The following is a 23,031-nucleotide window of genomic DNA, read 5'->3' as shown; positions in this document are numbered from 1 at the left end:
CAACAATACCGCACCTAAGCCATTGCTCCCTGCATTGGCACTGATCCCGATTGTGGGTTTGTACACGTCATAGTACTTGAGAACTGGAGCTGTTGAGATCATTTCTCTTACCTAGTTGAAGGCAATGTCTTGATTTCCCTTTTTCCCACCTCAGAACCAAGATGTGTTGGACTTTTAACAGTTCATTCTGTGGTTTTGTCACTGTAGAAAGCTCTTGCAGGTTTTGACTAAGGTAATTTACCACACCCAGTACATGTTTCTGTTCTGGTATATTCACTGGTGCATTCAGTTCTTGAATTGCTTTTACTTTCTCAGGGCTAGGACTGATTCCATCTTTGTTTATTGTCTGTCCCAAAAACTTCATTTAGGGTAGGTGGAAAACGCACATTTCCATGTTCCGTTTGTGTCTAGACTGACTTATTAGCCCTTAGGACTTTGTTGATGGTTTCGTTGTATTCTTCCATCGAACAGCCATACATCAAAATATCATCCATGAAAACTACAACTCCATTTGTGTTCATTAACAGTTCTGCCATCTTTCTTTGGAAAATTTCAGGTGCACTGGTAATCCCCAAAAGTAATCTTTTGAAAGCAAAATCTCCCAAAGGGTATGATAAATGTAGTTGGTTTAGCACTTTCTATGGCTAAAGGGATTTGCCAGAATCCGCTCAAGGCATCCAGCTTGGAGAATATTGTAGCTCCTTTCACTTTGGAGAGAAAGACATCCAATGTTGCGAGGATATGTTGTTCTCTCACAACTGCCTCGTTAAGTCTTTTCAGTTCCACACAGATTTGTATTCTCCCATTTTTCTTTATAACTGGTACCACTGGGGCACACCTTGCTGTTGGCTCAGAGATTGTCTCCATTATGCCAATCTGCTGCATTCTCGTTAACTCAGTTTCCACTTTAGGAAGTAATGGGCTAGGAATCCTGTGAGGTGTATGTACACTGTATGGTTCAGTATTGTCTTTTAAGGTTATTTTTACTGGATCTCCTTTCAGAAGTCCAGTATCACCAAATATTTCATCCAGTTCTTCTACCTCTCTCACATGGCTGCCATGTTGTGGCTGAGATGGCTGTTGGTCCAGGGCCGGCTCCAGGCACCAGCTTAACAAGCAGGTGCTTGTGGCGGCCACTCCGGAGGGGGGCGGCACGTCCAGCTATTCGGCAGCAATTCGGCGAAGGGTCCCTAACTCCGGCTCGGAGTGAAGGACCTCCCGCCGAATTGCCGACGCAGATCGCGATCGTGGCTTTTTTTGGGGGGCGGGCTGCTTGGGGCGGCGAAAACCCTGGAGCCGGCCCTGTGTTGGTCTGTGATCCTTTTTGATCACACGCACTCTGAATGCAAAGCTTTTGTCTTGGCTTAAATTCTTTGCTAAATCAGTGCTTTCATATTTGTAAGGTGCTTTGAGATCCTTGAAAGGTACCAGATATTTGTATTACACAGCATAGATCATCAGACTCTGCCCTTGAGTAAATGTTTGCAACTCCTACTTAAATCAATGGGACTTGAGTATATTTATCTGTGGATCTGTGGTAATTCTAAGATACTTATCAGCTTGGTATCCAAGTGCCATACAAAAATAAGTAGTATCTTAGGTCAGAGTTTGGTGCAATATTTAGGAACAAGAGGATGAGGAGTTGAGGTTGCTGTGGCATTGCTTCGCTTGTATCCTTTAATGTCTCCGTCTCACCATTATTTTAACATCTATGTTGTGGTTATCAAAACTTCTTCATGTTTCTTTTAATCAACGAGCAAACAGGATGATGATGAAGGGAAATCGGTGCCACAGCTATGAACGAAACTTACAAGATGCAATTCCTACTGAGTCATTCCAAGCAGACATTTTCATTGTTTATTTTGCAGGTTACCGTGTGCTTCAAAGCTGCAGTAGCAGTGCTGACACAGAATGTAAACCGTGCGAGAGAAACACGTATACAGCGCTCTGGAACAGAGCTCGGCGCTGTCTTGCCTGCTCACCCCGCTGCAATACCGGTATGCCGAAGTGATTGCCTGGGATGCTTATCCCTTTGCCAGCTCGGTTTTGTTTTAGGGATGCTGAGAATGAGAAGATGAATCTAAATGATACGCTAGAGGTGAAACTCACCTCTGTGTTGAGAGCCTACACAAAGATGCCTGTGCACCGCTTAAGTCTCACTTCAGCTCTGTTGTGAAGGCAGCAGTGGCACGTAGGCTTTGCACTGGGCATCTGCTCAGAGGTGAAGTTCATTCTAGATGAATATCACAAGCCAGAAGGAATTTATGGCCTGGAAATGGTACTAATGGTCTCTCCTAGACCGGTCTGGTCTCCGAGGGAGAGCCCTGGTGCTGCACTAGGATCATCTGAGTGGTGCCTCGGGGCCCCTCCTGAACAGCACTGTGACCCCCAATGCGGCAGGTTGTAAGGCCCCTCACTCAGTTTTGCCCCCACCCTCTTGCCCCGGCTGCCCAACAGCAGTGCTGAGGAGGAGATGCACTGCCCACTCATGTTTGGCTCCACGGCCCCTCCATCATGATGGACGGGGCCAAAACGGAGCGAGTGGCATTGCCACCTGGCGCACAGGGGCCGCAGTGCTGATCAGGAGGGGCTGTGTGGGCCATGGGGCAGCTGGCGCTTCTCCTTGCTGCTGCTGTGAGGCCAGCTCCTACACCAGGGCTCCTTCCTGGGGGCCTGCCCAGCCTCATCCCACTTCCAGCAACTGCTGAGCCCTCAGGACTCGCTCAGTGACAACCTCAAGACTGCTACAACTATGGGGAGCCGTGGTGAGGTCCCGTGCAGGGGAGCCCAGCCAGGAGAGGGGCAGTGGGGAGCCCTGACGAGAGTTGGGGGAGGACATGAGGGGGTTCAGCTGTGTGTACTATGTGAAAAAATGTCTGGGTGGCCCTTTCAAAGCACCAAATTAAATGGTATATTTTCCTCTCTCTGTGAGGTATATTTTCAGTTGTTCTGGGTCCTGTCCTCTCTTTGTATTGAAAACTGGGTAATCAGAGGCACAAGAGCTTAGATTTATGGCTGCAGTTCAGCTGTGGGGATCCACATCTAAGTGCAAATTTTGCAAATGCAAATTGTGCCTGTACAAGAGAGGTCACTCTTCAGAAAATGTGCACACAACGGCAAAACTCATCACAAAATCTCTTCCTTCGAAGAGGAATATAAGCCTGCTAGTCAGCTGCTGCAAAATACTTGACCTTCACTTGCATTATGTACTAACAGTCGTGAGGACTATCACTTGAATTCTTCCTTCTATCATCACAACTTGCTTTATTGTTTTTGGATTTAGGATTCGTGCAGATTCATGAATGCACAAGGACCCAAGACAGAATCTGCAGCTGCTCAGCCAACACCTACTGTCCTTCAAAACCAAGTCACGGTCGCTGCCTGGCGTGTAAAGCACACAAGATATGTGGAAAAGGCCATGGCGTTTCCAAACCAGGTAAATTAAGTTTGAATGAGCAGTTTCCGTGTACAAAGAATTATTGGATGAAGCGCGAGTATTTTTGCTACTTGTCTGCCCATAAAAATAATTGCTGATCCACCCTGCACACTATACATTACAGAAATATTTTCCTCCGATCGCCTAAATTACTTTCTTAGGTATTTCTAGTGCACCCATCATAACAGTGTCTATGCACCAAATACAGCATTAAGAGTCACAATAGAGTTGTCTGGGTGGAGGAAGGATATATGGTCCCCTCTTCTCTCAGTTGCGTGTTTCAGTAAAGCTCTCCCTATCTCTCTCCACTCTTTGCTTTATTATTTTGCTCTGTTTTGCGATTTGCTCCATATGTGTCACTCATAGAACCATAGAACTGGAAGGGACCTCGAGAGGTCATCTAGCCCAGTCCCCTGCACTCAAGGCAGGACTAAGTATATCTAGACCATCACTACAGGTGTTTGTCTAACTTGCTCTTAAAAATTTCCAATGATGGAGATTCCACCACCTCCCCAGGCAAATTATTCCAGTGCTTAACCATCCTGACAGTTAAGAAGTTTTTCCTAATGTCCAACCTAAACCTCCCTCACTGCAATTTAAGCCCATTGCTGCTTGTCCTATCCTCAGAGGTTAAGAAAAACAATTTTTCTCCCTCCTCTTTGTAACAGCCTTTTATCATGTCCCCTCTCAGTCTTCTTCGCCACACTAAACAAACCCAATTTTTTCAATCTTTCCTCATAGGTCATGTTTTCTAGACTTTTAATCATTTTTGTTGGTGTTCTCTGGACTTTCGCCAATTTGTCCACACTCTTCCCGAAATGTGGCACCCAGAACTGGACACAATACTCCAGTTGAGGCCTAATCAGCACGGAGTAGAGCGGAAGAATTACTTCTCGTGTCTTGCTTACAACGCTCCTGCTAATACATCCCAGAATGATGTTCACTTTTTTTGCAACAGCGTTACACTGTTGACTCATATTTAGCTTGTGGTCCACTGTGACACCCAGATTCCTTTCCTCAGTACTCCTTCCTAGGCAGTCATTTCCCATTTTGTATGTGTGCAACTGATCATTCCTTCCTAGGTGGAGTATTTTGCATTTGTCCTTATTGAATTTCATCCTCTTTAGTTCAGACCATTTGTCCGGTTTGTCCAGATCATTTTGAATTTTAATCCTATCCTCCAAAGCATTTGCAACCCCTCCCAGCTTAATATTATCCACAGACTTTGTAAGTGTACTCTCTATGACATTCTCTAAGTCACTGATGAAGATATTGAACAGAACCTGACCCAGAACTGATCCCTGCAGGACCCCAGTTGTTATGCCCTTCCAGCATGACTGTGAACCACTGATAACTACTCTCTGGGAATGGTTTTCCAACCAGTTTTGCACCCACCTTATAGTAGCTCCATCTAGGTTGCATTTCCCTAGTTTGTTTATGAGAAGGTCACGCGAGACAGTATCAAAAGTTTTACTAAAGTCAAGATTTACTATGTCTACCTCTTCCTCCTTCCTCTCCCCCACAAGGTTTGTTACCCTGTCAAAGAAAGCTATTAGGTTGGTTTGACACAGTTTGTTTTTGACAAATCCATGCTGACTGTTACTTATCACCTTATTATCTTCTAGCTGTTTCCAAATTGATTGCTTAATGATTTGCTCCATTATCTTTCCAGTTACAGAACTTAAGCTGACTGGTCTGTAATTCCTATGGTTTGTCCTTATTTCCATTTTTATAGATGGGCACGATATTTGCCCTTTTCCGGTCTTCTGGAATCTTTTCAGTCTTCCATGACTTTTCAAAGATAATTGCTAATGGCTCAGATATCTCCTCAGTCAGCTCCTTGAGTATTCTAGGATTTCATCAGGCCCTGGTGACTTGAAGACATCCTCTATCTTGTCTAAGTAATTTTTAACTCATTCTTTCCCTATTTTAGCCTTTTCTAATCCTACCTCATTTTCACTGGCATTCACTGTTAGATGTCCAATCACCACCAACCTTCGTGGTGGAAACTGAAACCTTTCCACATTTTCTGTTGTTTTCCCCCCTTCTCTCACCCATGAGTAACGGGCCTACCCTGTCCTTGGTCTTCCTCTTGCTTCTAATGTATTTGTAGAATGTTTTCTTGTAACCCTTTGTCTCTAGCTAGTTGGTTCTCATTTTGTGCCTTGGCCTTTCTAATTTTGTCCCTACATACTTTTGTTGTTTGTTTATATTCATCCTTTGTAATTTGACCTAGTTTCCACTTTTTGTAGGACCCTTTTTTTGATTTTCAGATCATTGAAGATCTCCTGGTTAAGCCAGGCTGGTCTCTTGTCATACTTCCTATCTTTCCTATTCAGTGGGATAGTTTGCTCTTGTGCCCTTAATAATGTCTCCTTGAAAAACTGCCAACTGTCTTCTATTGTTTTTCCCCTTAGACTTGCTTCCCATGGGACCTTATCTACCAACTCCCTGAGTTTGCTAAAGTCTGCCTGTTAGCATTAGGCCTGTATGCTGCTCAAATCCCACTTATGATCTCAAAACAGGGCGTAGAGTTGATTCAGGTGAAGAATAAATCTTGTGGTGGCCCACTGCACAGTGTAAACGAGTGAATTTCACCTTGTTATAGATGGTTCTGCATTTTCCTAGGATCCTCTGACAGTGTAGCTGTCTCAAGATGGCTTAAAAATCTGGAACAGGTGGATTTATTTCTGCAATTCTGTTTTCAGTGGGAGTTCTTCCTGAGTCAGGATGGAGTAAAAATGACAATATTGTAGTTTCCACACTGGTATCATGTCACCCATCAGTAAAATGTAGCCACATCTTGGGTGGAAGATGGCAGTCACAACTGTTATTACATTTATTTATAAAGTGCCTATTACCATGGCATCTGCAAAGCAACGCTACCCTGTGGTTCAGGACAAAAAGTGAAGAATACCTAACTCGATAAAAAATTCAGGGGAAATTTTAGATGAGTCAACTGTTGTTGTTGTTATGATCCTGTCTCTACTTGTGAAATATGCGTCCTCCAAACGCTATTTGGATTGCATCAAGGTTTAGATGGTATTTTAAATTTTGTGCCTACGTTCATTGGCCCCGGAATGGTGGTGAATATACTGATGTGAAGAGAAAGCATCATACCCAGAGGCTGCTGGAGAGTGGGGACTAATTTTTTACGGTTGCCAACCGTTGCAGTCCTTACTCAAGTAAAACTCCATTGACTGGATTAGGAGTTTTGCCTGATTAAGGATTGGCAAAGACTGCAGGGTTTGGCTTTTAATGCCATGTTTTAACTGTTCCAGTTGATTCCAAGTAAACCTTTGAAAAATACCGTAGCCCTCAAGGGCATAGAAATAACAGCCCAATTAATCTTCCCTTCTGTAACTGGGCAGCATGTGGGATGCTTGGCTGGGAGGCTGTCAAAGCCAGCGCTTTTGTTTACTGTCTCCGTAACATTTCCAGGATCTGTTTGACCCACCTAAAACTTATGATTCACTTGGCATTTCTCAACAAGTGACTAACTGGCGACATTTGGAAATATTTGTTTAAAGGAACGAACATTACGAACACAGAGTGTTTCCCCTGCCCCCCCGGCACTTTTTCAGATGAAGAATCCTCAACTGCCTCCTGCAAACGGCACAGAGTGTAAGTTCCCAATTTGCCCTTTCTCATTTAACAAGACATCCGCCTGTAATTGTGTCCGGGGCTGGTTTTGTTTTTAAACCCTCCTCTTGTTTCTTAAAGCTGTCAATCAGTGTCTGTTGAAGGAAGCAGCACAAGTGACACCGTCTGCAGTGACTCCGAGGTAGATGTTGCTGTCATAGCGACATCTCCTCACACCACCACACCCAGCACTGGCCAGCTTACAGCAGAAAGCTCCGTTTCTGGAACCAACGAAATAAAAACCAATGTCGTCCAGCAAGGCCTTTCTCCTGATGTGTCTCAGACCATTGGTGAGCTATTGATTAAGTTCACGTTTTGTCTGTTCAGAAAGTGAGGTGATGCCTAGGTGTTTCTTTGCTGATCGCTTATGAAATCATTTGCAAATGCAAACTCGCAATGTTTACATTCCGTTGGAGGAGTTCAAAAGGGCTTGCTTAGACTGGTTTGTACTCTTTCCTCCCCCCCCCCCCCCCCCAAAAAAAAAAAATATTTACCCAGCTCTACTACACTGCAGCTCTCTTGTGACTTGGCAAATTTCCTCCGGGGCCCAGTGTCAGGTTATGTGCTGTGTCTCCTGAGAGATGCAGCCCAGGAGGAGCAAGTGCAAAGGTGTAATTCCTAGAGTCTGGGCTGTTGTAGGGGCCAAAATTGCCTCTGGCTTAACAAGCCTCCTGGGAGTCATTCTGATGTATGGCAGTCTTACCTAGGCTGCCTATGAGCAGCTCAGACTCTCCATAGTATTGAACGTCGTGGGGATGCTCTCTCCTTCTCCTGGCTTCCCTTTTACGCTGAGGTCTGTGTGTGTATAAGGGGCAACATAGGGTTGCTTATGTCAGCCCTATGCTTCTCCTGCACCTGGGGAATTCTCCTCCTAGCCCATTGTGGCTCCCTGATGGGCGGTGTGTGGGCCAGAATCCATCCCTCACTTTTCAAAATTATGGGAAAGTCCAAATTAATGAGGCAAGTGAGATCAAAATAAGATCTTTTTTGTATCTATCAGCCAAAAACCAACGCTCACTGTTAAACTTAGATGCACAACTGATGTGTGTGATATTTAACTTTTATAGCAAAGGAGAACAAAAAAAAAATAAAAAATCATGTTTTTACCAGTGCAGCTTAGATCTGTCCGCCAAATTATTTCTCTTGTTTTCTGTAGGTATAATTGTAGGATTGACGTTTCTAGTACTCATCGTAGTTGCAGGGGTTGCCTGTTGCATTGTTTCTAGAAAAAAAGGTAAGATTAACAGAGTGAAAATAACACAGATGAAATTAAATGAATAATAAGCTTAGATATACAAATGCTAGTCCCCTAGCCACAATATTCAATATGTATTTGGGGTGAAATTCTTCCCTGCATGGAAGGTTGGCATGAGACCTGTGCACCGCTGAAGCCCCATATAATCCCTCGTATCTGGGACACAGGCCTGTAAGCCTCCAGTGTTCCCGTGAAATCAAGCACCTGTGCAACAAAAACTGCCACTGCAGTTTGTAAAGTATTTTGTGCTGCATGATATAATTACACGACATTATTTGTTGTTGTTTTACTTAATTATTATGGCTATGATTTTGATTGTGATCAGCACTCTTTGTCCTTTTCGCTAGAGAATGCTGATGATTTAATTCAGTTGATTTTTTTGAGAATTCCCTTTGTCTCCTGCACCTGTCCCAGACTCTAGCCACATTGCAGAGTGAATATAAAGCAAATGTTTGATAACATTTTAAAACCGGGTACACAACCAGGTCTGCTCCACCGACAGATGATACAAGAACAAAATAAAATGCAGACCCCTTGCAGGCAGCATATCCCTGTTTAGTTAAAGTGCAGCTCTTTTGTCATTGATAGTACTTGGTGTTCTGTTTTTAATTTTAACTTTCTTTTCTCACTTGCAACCTGATTTGGTTCTTGTCCAATTGAAGCTCCAGATTTGGTGAGTATCAGTTCATTCCTTCTTCCCTGCTGCCCCTTTTCATTAATTAATGCTTTATAAATTCATGCAAGATCAATATCTGTTAATATGATAAAAATGAATAGCTGGAGAGATAAGGGGAGTGGGTTGCCCCCTGAGCAAGTTAGAGCCTCAGATGCACCAGTTTGCAATGGCCTTGTGGTGGTCAGTATGCCAGCGGGATCACCAGGGGATCACTAAAGGTTTCTTGAGGCCCCTAAGAACAGACCTAGGACATAAGGGGTCAGACCATCACCTGGTGTAAATTGTTGTGGCTCCATTGACGTCAGTGAAACTATGCCAATCGACAACAGCTGAAGATCTGACCCAACCAGTGAAATAAAGCCCCATGCTTTATTTCAACCGTCTACCTTCTTTTCTGGTTAAAAGTTTCACAAAATTTGACCTTTTGCCATTTTCTGTAACCGTCCCAACCCTTCTTGTGTCCTCAGAAGCAGCCTGACAAGAGGCCACGAGATGCAGGAGCACAGAGCGCCAGTAGTCCTAAGCAGGAGGAGCAGCATCTCTTAGAAACTCCTGGGTCCAGCAGCAGCTCTTTGGACAACACAGCTTCAAGAATCAGTGTAATAAGTATTAAGAACACAGAAAAGAAAGAAACCGAGGGAACTCAGCAGAGACGTATGACCTCAGGAGGTTGTAATCATCACAGTGGAGCCAGACCCGGCTCTGCAAGCTCAGGTAAGAGTCTATCGAAAGGTGAACACCAGAGCCCTGCGGTATTTTATTATCATTCTTTTTTAACAGAGGGAGTGCCACAAATGTAAATAGAATTTTAAGATACAAGACAAGCGGTGGGAGTGTATGGAGATGGTCGATGAGAAGGAGGGAGGAGTGACTGCTTGAAGAAATAGGATTGGGAGACTAGAGTCGCTGGACGGGTGTGGACAGAATGTTGTGGGCTGTTGCTCCTTTGGCCTGAGCAGTTAGCCAATATCTGGGGCCCTTGCAGGTTTGTTTTTGTTAGGAAGAGAAATTAATGATATGAGTCAGCGTTTTCTTGGATGAAATCCTGTTTATTGAGGAAGAATGTACACAAAGTCCTGTCTTCCTGAACACACTAGGATCAAACGATAGGCAGTTTCCTTGTTCACCATTTTCAAGTCTGCCCCTTCAGCCATTTCCATGCCCAACAAGTTCTGTCCCTGTTCCTTCTTAGGGCCATGCTCACAGCCGTCTCCCTCACTGTCTGCTGGCTTTCTCCTAAAAACACCCACCCCCACACCCACCCACCTTCAATCGGTATTCTAGCAGGGAACCCCTCAGATCACATGGCTTAGCTAATCAGGCTTCATCATGTGGCCTAGTGCCTTGGGTGGTAGCCTCCTATTGTTTCCAGCTATCACTACATAAAGGGACATTTAATTGCTCCTTCCATTTATAGCCTGAAAGAGGGGGACCCATTAGCTTTTAACCATGTCCTTGGTTGTGTATATAGCAAAGTACAACTTGTTGGCAGACGTTAACATTTTCCCCAAAAATTCAGCCTGGGGCAGACACCTGGCATGAAAATTTTAGTCCAAACAGTTAAAGCTTGGCAAAGCTATAAGCCACTGAAAACAGGACCTTATAATGGAAAGTGTTTTGGTAACCTTGACTCTAGGGGTGTGTCTACAGCAAACAAACACCCACGGCTGATCTGTGCCAGCCGGCTTGGGCTTAGGAACTGTTTAATTGCTATGTAGCTGTACAGGCTGGGGCTGCAGCCCGGGCTCTAGGACCCTTCAAGGTGGGAAGGTCCCAGAGCTCTGGTCGAGCCTGAACATCTTCACCTCAGTTAAGCAGACTCTTTGCCTGAGCCCTGCGAATCTAATTCAACTGGCTTGGACCAGCCTCGGGTATTTAATTGCAGTGTAGACGTACCCTAGGTGGTGCTACCAACTCTGCCTATAGTAAGAGAAGGAAGGAGATTCAATCTACAGAGTCTGTTTTAAAACTTATAATTTTTTCTTAAGTCATTAAACTGGATAAAGAATCTTATCCTGCTGTAGGTTTCACTCTTCCACTTTTAATTTATTTCGTTTTCTGTTTGTTTCACAGAGCATTCTGCTAGTGGAGGAACGCAGGTGAACGTAACTTGTATTGTTAACCTGTGTAATTCAAACCACAACCCACAATTTCCAGAACCGACCACTTCAACCACCACGGATTATGAAAATGTTCCCTACTGCACTCCAACAGAGGAAGAAATTCCCCTTTCTAAAGAAGAAAACCCCTTGAAAAGAAAATCTGAAATTCAAATCTCAGTGGAAGCTGCAGATAGTTTACCTCCAAGCTTACTGTTTCCAGACGGAAAGCCATTTCCTCTGAGTGTTCAAGATGCAGGGATGAAAAATAGCTAAAGACCAATAAAACTCTAAGCAGCTTCTGATCTGCTAAAATAAACAATGGGTTAAGAATAGCATTCTTATGGAGACTTAAAATCTAAAATGTATAAAGATATGGAGGGATGCAGAGCCCTTTAAAAATGTTTTAACCTTCTGATATGTAATGGCTTTAAAAGTTGAAGGAAGATCTTTGCAGAAGTCAGTGTTATTTTTAAAAGCGTTTTTTCTTTTCAATTTAGTATTTATCCATCAAATTGTCATGTGCTTCCTTCTGTCATGCCTTTACCACATATCTTGATCCTGGCCTAGAGGGATCTCCTCTGCAGCTGAAAAGGAAGTGTATTCAGTCTTCGTGCTTGTTCAGTCATTGACCTATCTGCTGAGTCTGCCTCAAGGATGCCATTTAGGGATAATGATGGAATTTTTGATTCTCCCATCCCATCGGCTAAGAACGGGACTAAGACCAGCATTCCATGAGAAATGAGTTAATGACCAGCCATCCAATGCTATTGATTTAGTCACATGTTTTTATGGCAACAAATTATACCATTTCCCATCTGATCCACCCACCTCTCAAAATATTCACTTTTTTTAAGGGATGTATGCTTCAGATCTTTCCTTCTGTCCTTGATATTTTTTGCTGCTGTTTTCTCTCTTTCTCTCTCATACCGTGGAGGCATATCTGTTCTCTAAGATTTATGTGTATTAGAGGGTAAAATCGTCTACATGAGCTTTTATACTAGATTACAACTCTTCTATTCAACAATAGCAAAAAAATGCACTTATTTTTGTGCCAGCTGTACATATTTAATATTTTTTTAAAAAAGAAAATATATTTTAAGTAGAACTTGATACATTGAAGTAGGTAATTGTCAATCTAAGGGCTGTCATCTTTGTGCCATGGTTGATTTAATGCTGTTAGCTGGCTGACTCTTACGTCATTTCTTGAGGTCTGTCGGAGACAACTGTGTGTGCCATAATATTTTCCTCTACATTTCAATTAATAACGGTAAAGACAAATACTTATCTCATACAACTCATCCTGGTTGACCCCAAGAAACGGTGAAAGGTTGAATGGAATGAAACCTCAGAACCACAAAATCAGCTGTTTGTGATTATATCGTTCTCTAGTAGCTGATCTGCAAGGAGATTGTACTCCCTACTGACAACTAATGGAGACTTTTCTTCAGTGCCGGTGGCAGAAGTCTGCGCTTTTGAAGCTCAAATTAACCAGCAACTGTGGTGTCTGCATTCAAACATAAATTTGTTACAAAGTGCCTGAGTCAGATTCAGGCTAAATCAAACTGGGGTCTGAATTCTGTCCTTATTAAAACACCTGCAAATCTTATTGGACCTGCTCAAGAGTAACATAATGCAAAATTTATTCCAGAGGCTTTAGGCTGAAGAAGAATGCCTTTACGGAGCTTTCATTCAACAGCTGCTGAAGAGCAAGTATGCTTTACACTTTCACCTAAACTTTCAGGATTATCCTCTGTGGCTGTGGAGGTTAGAGGTGAAACATGCTGAACTATGTTTTAACTTGCATTTGAGAGTATGCTCTGAAATGACTTAGCATATGGAAACACTGAAATTAATCCAAAACCACAGAATGTACGCTTACATAGGACTTGATTGCACAGCAGGCTGTTTCCAGCAATGTGCTGAACATCTGTATCTGTTGCTCATCACTTCTAAGAACTGGGTCTGTATTGAAACAGCAGCCCAAAGGAGAAATCAGGGGTTCAACCATGGCAGTTAATTTTACGGGCTCTTCATATTATGGTGGCAGAAAAATCCTATGTATTCATGTAAATATTATCAAAGCAATTTTTTTAACCTGTTCATAGCTGTGTATAAAAAAGTAAAACTGGTTTTATTTTTATAATTTATGTATGACTTGAACTCTCCTGTTCTGTTCTTTCTATTAAACAAAATGCCTTTACATTTTCTTTGTTTTATAAAAATTAAAAAACCTACTATTTGTTGATTTCATTTGCATCCCCTTAATTTCTGTATCCAAAACATTACTTTTGGCTCTTTTTATCATTATTGCCTAATTAAAGCAGGTTTGATCGAGTTCTTCTTCTAGTGATTGCTCATATCGATTCCAGTTAGGTGTGCGTGCGTGCCGTGTGCACGGCCTTTGGATAATTTTTACCCTAGCAACACCCGGTGGGTCGGCTGTTGAGCCCCCTGGAGTGGTGCCTTCCTGGCGCTCGATATATACCCCAGCCAACCCAGCACCTCCTCAGTTCCTTCTTACCGCCTGTGATGGTCGTTGGAACGGTGGAGTTCTGCTTCGCTGCTCTCCACTCTCCCTAGCATAGTTTACAAACAACAGTTATAGTTATTGATAGTTATAACTAGTATTAGTGGGGTTGGGGTCCCCCCCTTCCAGATTTTTCTCTTGGGCTCATGCCCAGGGCTCTGGGATTTCAGCCCTACGGTTCCTGCTCTAAGCCCATGCCAATGGGCGACCCCCATGAATCTTGTCTGCTTGATGAGACTCCCCCAGACACCTCAGGCAAGTGCAGGATCTGCAAAGGGTTTCGTTCCTGGACTAAGAAGGGTCTTTCATTTAAAACAGCTCCTCATGGAGGCGGCCCTTAGTCCTCAGCCTCCTGCAGTGCGCCAAGATCTGGCACTGAGCACCTCAGTGCGCAGTGCGCCCCGGTAAAAATTCTCTGATAGCCGTGCATGCGGTGCGCACACACCTAAGTGGAATGGCTATGAGCAACACATGTCGAAGAACAACAGTTACAAAGGTGAGTAACTGTCTTTTCAGTCTCACCTACCACTTTCTAAAGGTTGGTACTAGTTAAAATTAAGTAGGATGTAGTAAAAAGCCATTCACCTTGAATTTCAGAGAAGATGAGTGAAGCTGCGATCCTGCAATCTGTTCTGTGCCCTTTAGTGGTGGACGTGTGTAGCTGTGTGGAACTCATTGCAGGATGAGGGGCCCTAGTGATTATATCAAAAGATAGTGTATGGAATGGTGCACAAAAATCCCAATGTCCTGTACTGCATGTAAACAGGCCTATATAAATATTTATTACAGCCAACTCTTGATGACTGGCCTACAAAGAGGCTAAACATCCTTATGCTACTGCCACCTTGTGGAGAATCTCCTTTTATTTCCTGTTGGAGAGGTCTGTGCTTTTACGGGTGGAAGAACCAGAATTCTATTTCCTGCTTCTCACAATGCTGATATACAGAAAGTTGTCCCTATGTATATGGCCACAACAAATTGTTACAAAGGGTCACTGCCCCGTAAGACTGATTTACAGGTAAGTTACTTAGGAGTGTCATAAAGAGTGACTTACTATATTTTATCTGAAATTGAAATTTTACAGGAGTTATGAGTTGTGCTATGGGTTACTCTTTTAAGATTCAGTCCTGCAACGTGCTGAGCAATATGGCCTGATTCAGTAAAGTACTTGTTTAACTATAGGCTCGTGAGCAGTCTCATTTAAAGTAGTGGGAGTCTCTGTTGTCTTCAGCAGGCATTGAATAATGCCCTTAGTGTGTGTTTGTGGGACAATGGAGGAAATATCCTTTCAATACGAAGCCATGCTAAAGTAGGGTTTCAACCATTATCAGATATTAACTTTTTGTTTCACTTGTTTCCTTGAGGACACATTCTTGTGTCTAAAACATGTGCCTTATGTGGCATCTATTGGCTCATGACCATTATCAAATCAAGTGCTATTAAGGAACATTTGATCATACTGAAAATGTTTTGAAGCAAAAAAAAAAACATACACTTTCACCCACTTTTTAAATTGTATCACATTGTGTGGTGGCCTCCCTTACAAATAAAATTTACCCTGCATTTTCCATAGCTATCCTTTGTCCTTGAAATGTAGGTGGTTCCACTGGTACACTCATTGATGAACATCTCTATTACACACTCAATGGTCTACAACTCATGTGATAAGGGTATATGCCTCTGGTACACACTTAGTGGTTGCACTGGGTGAGTTCCTGTTGTCTGGGACTTGCAATATTTATTAATTTTTTCTAATGTGCCAGCTGCTGGAGTCATAGAATCATAGAACTGGAAGGGACCATGAGAGGTCATCTAGTCCAGGCTCCTGCACTCAAGGCAGGACTAAGTATTATCTAGACCATTCAAGACAGGTGTTTGTCCCACCTGCTCTTAAAAATCTCCAGTGATGGAGCTTCCACAACCTCCCTAGGCAATTTATTCCAGTGCTTAACCACCCTGACAGTTAGGAAGTTTTTCCTAAATGTCCAGCCTAAACCACCCTTGCTGCAATTTAAGCCCATTGCTTCTTGTCCTATCCTCAGAGGTTAAGAACAGTTTTTCTCCTCCTTGTAACAACCTTTTATGCACTTGAAAACTGTTATCGTGTTCCTTCTGTCTTCTCTTCTCCACACTAAACAAACCCAATTTTTTCAATCTTCCCTCATAGGTCATGTTTTCTAGACCTTTAATCATTTTTGTTTGGGTTCTTTGGACTTTCTCCAATTTGTCCACACCTTTCCCGAAATGTGGTGCCCAGAACTGGACACAGTACTCCAATTGAGGCGTAATCAGCATGGAGTAGAGCGGAAGAATTACTTCTTGTGTCTTGCTTACAATATGCCTGCTAATACAGCCCAGAATGATGTTTGCTTTTTTTGCAACAGTGTCACACTGTTGACTCATATTTAGCTTGTGATTCAGTATGACCCCCCAGATCCCTTCCTAGGCAGTACTCCTTCCTAGGCAGTCATTTCCCATTTTCATGTGATAACAACAGAATCTTGAGCTTTCATTGACAAATAAGAGTATTGTTACCCTTATGGTTGGGAGACAAGCTTGAAAATGGGAAACGGAAGGGCTCAAAAACCAAAGAGAAATCAACAACCCCACGCTATTACATTTTAAAATCTTATTATATTTAAGCCAGTCTGATGATGATGGGGTTGGGGGGAGGGTATGTTGACTCTATGATGTCTGAATGCTTGGTGGTGACGGTGGCACTGTAGTGGGTGCCTACTTGTGGGCTGCACACACCGCTCGCTGCAATGCATGGTGGTAGGGTGACCAAATGTCCCGATTTTATAGGGACAGTCCCGATTTTTGGATCTTTTTCTTTTATAGGCTCCTATTACCCCCCACTCCCGTCCCGATTTTTCACATTTGCTGTCTGGTCCCCCTACATGGTGGTTTATGGCCAGGGTGAGGCACAAGGCACCTGGGTGGGCCAGGAGGTGGCCAAGCCCCACCAGTCTCTCTAACCCCTAGGCCCCAGGGCTCATTGGAAAGCCGCCCGGCTCAAAAGGGCTGCAGCGGGGCAGGTGTTTCCTTCCAGGGGCCTAGCTGGGCTCAGAGTGCTGCCAGGCCCGGTGGGGGCGGGGACGACGAGCGATTGCTCGGCACTCTACAGGCAGGCGGCCCCATCCGTTAGCTCCGGCTCGATTGGCGCAGGCTCCGGCTCCCTCGCTCGCAGGCCCTGCTCCAAGAGCGCCATTGAGGGGACAGGGAGCGAGGCAGGTACCGGCGGGGGGCGGGGGGAGGCGCCGCTAACGGCTTCGGGGAGCGGGCCGCTGCCTGGGCTCCTGTCCCTGTGAGTGACCCCCCCCCCGGTGCCTGGTCTTCAGAGAATGACCCCCCCACCCCCGGTCTGCGCCCTGAGTGACCCCCCCCACCCCGGCCCCCCTTAGCTCCCAGGGGCCTGGCCCGTAGAGAGTGACCCCCCCCCCAACTTCTGCCTTAGCTCCCCTGGCTCTGAGTGACCCCCCCGGGGTCTGGCCCTGGCTGTGATTCTCTGGCTCCTTGTTGGGCCCTGGCACCACTGCCCCGCCCCCTGTTACTCCCTCCCTCCCTCCAGCTGCCCCCCCCCCCCCACAAGCGCCCTCATAGTGACCCTGTCACCCCAGCCTCCTGGGGCAGCCCCTGCTGTGCTCTTAGCAACGTGACCTTTCCCTGCCTCATGCCAGTAGCACCCACCCTTTCCTAGGGGTTTACTGCTGTCTGCTCCCCAAACAGTGACCCCACCCACCACCCCCCTCGGACTGTATAGCCAGAGTCCAGCAAGGTATTCACCCCCCAATAACCCCTTACACTGACCCGGCCTGCCTTTACAGGGGGCAGGCTCTGCCAGCCCACTCACCCCAGTAATCCTATCCCGCTGGGCCTGTGCCACTGGTTTAAAAGTCCCCTTCTCTCCAAAGAGTCGTCCCGAGGTTTCTGAGATTTCTTGAGGCATCCTCCCATCAGTCCCCACTCCTCCTGTTTACTCACTTTTGTTTAGTATTTTTCAAGTAAGATTGTATATATCCCACGGTGAATTTAAACTGAAGTCAGAATTTACTTGAGTTTAACTCCACTATGATGACTTGCAGAAATGTGTCTTTTCCTTTTCACGTGATCCTGTTTTTTGATAACATATCCAGTCCATCTTAACACTGTCTCAAGGTTTTCATCTTGATTTTGCATCTACAGTTCTCTCTGAAGGGTGGAGTGGGAAGGATAGGGATATTGCTTACATGTTGGTTAAAACTTTTATTTTGTTAGTCAAAGCTAAAATTTCAATCTCAACTAAAAGTGAAAGGTGGATGCCAATGTCGGCTGTGTGAAAGACAAGACTTTAGTTTGTGGAGTGTAGCTAGCATTGCCTATGAAAACTATTAAAGGCACTTTAAGTCAAAAGATCTGATAATTTTAAATAATGAACTCCTTGACATTTAATATTTTTGGTTTTAATAGTTTACTTTGCATTATTTTAAGTTGTTTTGTGTTTAACTTTTAGTTCTAGTCAGTTTCACTTTTCAGCCTTAGCACAACTCTGTGTTTGGGTTTTTAATGCTGAAGAGAAATTGAATGTTTGGGGGCGGGGTTTAATAGAAGAAAGGTTTCATTGATGTTTTAAAAAATGTGAACATTCATGTTGTAACCATCAGTCAAGTAAAACTCATATTAGCTATGGAAAAACCCTGAATTTTAATATAAAAATTAAAAATGGTCCCCAAATTAATCATTTCCCTTTAGTGTCCTGCTTTTTTATATAAAGTATCTTTTTCACTTTCCACCACCTGCAACTCCATGTTTTAAAAAATTGATTCATGTTTCCTTGGGGAAAATGATGTACCCCCAGACACTCAGTTAATAAAGCAGGGGTATGTATAGTATTTTTCCACATCATACTGTGTATTCATCCTTTGTTTACCAATGTTTAGGTAAGTGCTTGGTCCTGCTCCCATTGACACTAATGATAGTTCTACAGTTGACTTTGATGACAGCACTGTGAGGCATAAATTACAATGTGCCTTTTTATTTTCTGGCAACAGCACAGGTTGAAATAGAAATGTTTGGTAAAGATTTTGAGGATAAAAAATTGGAATTGTGACCATTGTCGAAGTATGTATATTTTATCTTTAGAATCTTGACAGTATCCCTTTAAAAACTGTAAGGTCATGATAGCTGTCAGTATTATCTGAGCTTATTGAACCTGAGCAGACAAGAAATTAAAACTAAGTAAATTGTTTTGCAAGTGTTTATAAGAGTGCCACAAAGAAATAGAATTAAAGGCCCTGTACTGGAAGCTGATCCACACAGGTAGATCTCTACTGGCTCATTGTACCCATTGACTTCACTGGGTGTGAAGATCCTCCGACATGAGTCAACTTGTAGAATTGGCGCCTTTGTTAGCAAAGTTTCAGAGTAGCAGCCGTGTTAGTCTGTATCCGCAAAAAGAACAGGAGTACTTGTGGCACCTTAGAGACTAACAAATTTATTAGAGCATAAGCATCCGAAGAAGTGGGCTGTAGTCCACGAAAGCTTATGCTCTAATAAATTTGTTAGTCTCTAAGGTGCCACAAGTACTTCTGTTCTTTTTGTTAGCAAAAGTTGAGTTGAGCTTTCCATGCATATACACTACTCTTTCAGTTCACGTCCACTGAGGCAAGATTAGTAACACTAGATTCTTTTCAGCAATGGGTGCTGGCATCCCAGCACGATCAAGTGGCTTCTTATTTTATTAACATGATTACATGTTGGTCAGAGAGCTTAAAAGACTAACCAAATAAATACAACATAAATATTTCAGACTGAAACTACTAAAGGTGTATAATGTATCACTGGGGGTATAACTATGTAGTGTATAGAAGTGTGCTGAAAGAAGGCACATGCTTATTTGCATCCTGTGCACAGAGCTAAGTAAAAGTTAGGATGAAATTACCCATTTTTTCCTGTTCTAGGGCCACATTGCCTTCCACAAAAGTAACTGCTTTTTAGGGGACAGGAAATCCATCAATTTCCATTTATGGAGTTTCCGGTGCACTCTTCTTTCAGGGAGTTTGGGTTTCACTCTTCCTATAATGGAAAGGGCTGGAAGTTTGGCTCACTTCTTTTCCCAGAAAACCTGATCTGTAGAGTCCCTGAGATCCACAGAACATGGGCATTGGCTCCTCTCAGTCATTTCCAGAGCAGTGCTGCAAGGATTTCCCCTGCTGGTTGCTGCTGCTCCTGGGAATCTTGTTCAGGGGTTTTTACACAGAATGGAGCGGGGATAGCAAGTAATATTGACCAGATCAGCATTAATGTGAACTAAAATAGGTTTTGGGGTGCGTATGTGCATGTGCACTCAGATAGCAGTGATAGATCTGGTATGAAGCCATACATAAAAATTGGGGAGAGAACACTGTCACAGAGTGTGGCCACCCTCCACTCCAGACCATAATTTCCAAAGTTGGAGAGCCCAGACCTTATGGGGAGTACCAGTAGAGGGGTTTCCTATGGGATTTAAGGGACAGGTACAAGGCTACAGAAACAGCACATTAACCTGCATCCAGAACTGATTATTTTCTGTCTCCTTCCTGAAGACAGAGAGGACAATGTGATACCTTTTCTTTTATTGCTTCAAAATAGGACAGTGCTGCAATATGAAGGCAGCAAAGATTAATTTTTGTATGATGATTCTATGAGTAGAGGTTATATAAGATCATATTTTGTAAGTATAATGCTTTGATCAGTAGATCTCAAAGTGCTTTACGAAACAGGTATCATTATCCCCATTTCACAGATGCGAAAGCTAAGGCACAGAGAAGTGAAGTGGTTTGCTCAAGGTCACCCAGCAGGCTAGCGGCAGAGATTGGAATAGAACCTGGGTCTCCTGAGTTGTGGTCCAGTGCTCTATTCACTAGGTCACTCTGCTTGGTGTTTTTAATCACTAAAGCACTACAAATCTCAGTGTGGAAAAGGTTTAAAAAACTTAGTGCAGTCTACCACAATAAAGATTGCAGCAGGTGAGGTGGTATTATGGGAGTTCATACAGTCTAATATTGTATAAATAAAAACAGGGCAAATAGTAACTTCATTGCACTATGCTCTGACCTAAGATTAACAGGGTAATTAAAAGTAGCTGTATGTAGCAAAATTCTTACTTTTTTTTTTTTTAAGCAGCTGCTCTAGGAAAACATATTGTACTTAATATTTAATTTTCCAGTGCCTTTGGGATGGGATGATTAAAGTGAAAATTGTTTGCAATTGTCTCACAATTTCTCTATGTTGAAGGGTGGGAAATGGTTTGAGAGCACATAGTATATTTCTTAGACATGTTTCTCTTTTGCATTTAAAACAGAATACAACTGAACTATGGAACAGAGCATGACAACAGAGTCTTAGCCACCCCTTCCAGGATACAGTCATGTTGGAGGGACTGGTAGCCTGGGTCCTCAACACCTATTTGGGCAAATATGTCAATAACCTGAACACAGACCAACTCTCAGTAGCTCTTCTGAAAGGTAAGGGTTATTAGCATTGTTTGATGTATCAGTCTTATATTTTAAGAATTATATTGATAGAATGATTTTGTATTCACTGAAAGCTGGAAAACATACATTGAATATATTTTACATTTGTCTTACTGATTAGCACTTATGTCCCTGTTCTTATATTGTAGTAATAAATTGACATAAATAAGAATATACAATTAAAATAAAAATAGTGTGTAAATCTTCCTGCTTTCCCAGCAGAGGTGCTCCTTAAAGGGTTAGTGCCAGCTTAATTTGTTTTAAATAGCCTAATGAAAAAAATGATTTTCTGATAATGCACCCCATTAGGGTGTACTGAGGGTTTGTTTTTGAAATCTGTAACAAAATCTATCTGGGTTTTCTGTTCAACTCTACTCTTGATGTTTTGAAGGGCCTTCTGGGAACACCCAAGAGCAACAACTCCAAATGTGCTCAGGCAGACCCTTTTCTATGTGTGCGCACACTTGTCTGCTGCCTCTTTTGTTTCATTTTCAGTTTTACTGCTGCTGTTATTAGTAAGGAACCTCTTTCAGAGCCTTGCAAAGGTTATGCACCATCCATGAACAGTGAACGTGACTACCGGTATGCACTTGACCACTGTGCATGTGTGTCAAGTAAAGAAATTGACAAAATAGAAGGAAATAATATTTTTTTTAAATCTATTCGTTACAGTAATCATAGGGGTTGCTTGCAACAGTAGTAGATACAACATCTTCTAATGGAAATCTGATTTTTTAAACTGGAGTGCCTTTAAATATCAAGCAACAAAGAGTCTTGTGGCACCTTATAGATTAACTGATGTATTGGAGCATAAGCTTTCGTGGGTGAATACCCACTTTGTCAGACGCATGTAATGGAAATTTCCAGAGGCAGATATAAATAGGCAGGCAAGAATCAGTCTAGAGATAACGAGGTTAGTTCAATCAGGAAGGATGAGGCCCTCTTCTAGCAGTTGAGCTGTGAACACCAAGGGAGAAGAAACTGCAGTTTCAGAGGCAATTTTAAAAGTCACTTGAATTGTACCGGGTTTTTTCCATTGGTCCGAAAGCACATGGAAGGGGTGCAGATTTTTATTTCTGTGGGCAAAACCACCCTATGTGGAAATGTAAGTGTCAGAGCTAGAAAATTTGATATATATCAAATTTGGTATTTGATATAAAAATATCAAATGACAATAGCAAATGTTTCAGGAAATCATTGTATTCTCAAGATATTTAGTACAATATTTAAAGTATTTTTACAGAACATATATCAAAGAGCACACATGACTCCAGCTGATGATATGGGTTATTCATGTAATTTTTGAAAATCAGTAAAGCAAATAGTGGCATGTCATCTCTCTCTCTGGAGTGCTCTGTGCAACAGGAATTTCAGGAGAATTTTGAAGGTGAGAAATAGTGCTTAGCAAATATTAATCGGAAAGTTGTATCAAGCAGATAGGGATGCTTTTGATAGCGTATTCAGGGTGAACAAGGGGAGAGATTTGGAGAAAAGCTTGTATGGAAAATAGGCAGCTTAATAGTTGCTTTAGTTTTCAATATGTAGTTGCAATGATAGTTTGTGTGTGCATGTTTGTGAAATTTCTTCTCGCACTATAGAATGTACATAACAGGTAATGGTGAGAACTTATTTGAATACTCACTGACTCACTCGTGAAAGGTGGGGTAATAACTCATGATTTAAAAAAAAAGTCTTGACTGAGTTATGTAATGTACTTCCTCACCTTCACTTGTTTTGAGAAGAAATTCTTTTACACTGCAAGGAGCCAGTTTTGACTGTTGGTTACTTAAAGAAATAATTCTAGGATGGAATTTTGGCTGTCAGTGTATAGGGTATTAAGTTCTTTTTGACTCTTGGTTGGCCCCGCCTTGAGCTGTATTCTTATTATTAGGTACAGCAA

At 42.8% G+C, this 23,031-nt stretch overlaps 2 protein-coding genes across 7 annotated transcripts in view; both read left to right on the top strand.

The window, feature by feature from the left end:
* TNFRSF1B (TNF receptor superfamily member 1B) overlaps nt 1-13,356 on the top strand; it is a 38,231-nt gene extending 24,875 nt beyond the window's left edge. The window contains exons 3-10 of the mRNA XM_054009128.1: nt 1,869-1,997; nt 3,284-3,436; nt 6,967-7,060; nt 7,160-7,368; nt 8,235-8,312; nt 8,996-9,006; nt 9,477-9,723; nt 11,083-13,356. Of these exons, the coding sequence (XP_053865103.1) occupies nt 1,869-1,997; nt 3,284-3,436; nt 6,967-7,060; nt 7,160-7,368; nt 8,235-8,312; nt 8,996-9,006; nt 9,477-9,723; nt 11,083-11,384 (1,223 nt within the window). The 3' untranslated portion in view covers nt 11,385-13,356. The remainder of the gene's footprint in view (nt 1-1,868; nt 1,998-3,283; nt 3,437-6,966; nt 7,061-7,159; nt 7,369-8,234; nt 8,313-8,995; nt 9,007-9,476; nt 9,724-11,082) is intronic.
* A 7,607-nt stretch (nt 13,357-20,963) lies between these two features.
* VPS13D (vacuolar protein sorting 13 homolog D) overlaps nt 20,964-23,031 on the top strand; it is a 184,441-nt gene continuing 182,373 nt past the window's right edge. For all 6 annotated transcript variants that reach the window (XM_054009135.1, XM_054009133.1, XM_054009132.1 and 3 more), the window contains exon 1: nt 20,964-21,122. In XM_054009135.1, the coding sequence (XP_053865110.1) occupies nt 21,026-21,122 (97 nt within the window). In that variant the 5' untranslated portion in view covers nt 20,964-21,025. The remainder of the gene's footprint in view (nt 21,123-23,031) is intronic.

The sequence above is a fragment of the Malaclemys terrapin genome, chromosome 19, assembly GCF_027887155.1.
Source record: "Malaclemys terrapin pileata isolate rMalTer1 chromosome 19, rMalTer1.hap1, whole genome shotgun sequence".
Lineage (NCBI taxonomy): Eukaryota > Metazoa > Chordata > Testudines > Emydidae > Malaclemys > Malaclemys terrapin.
The sequence above is the reverse complement of the archived record's forward strand: the minus strand, read 5'-3'. Positions and strand labels throughout refer to the sequence as shown.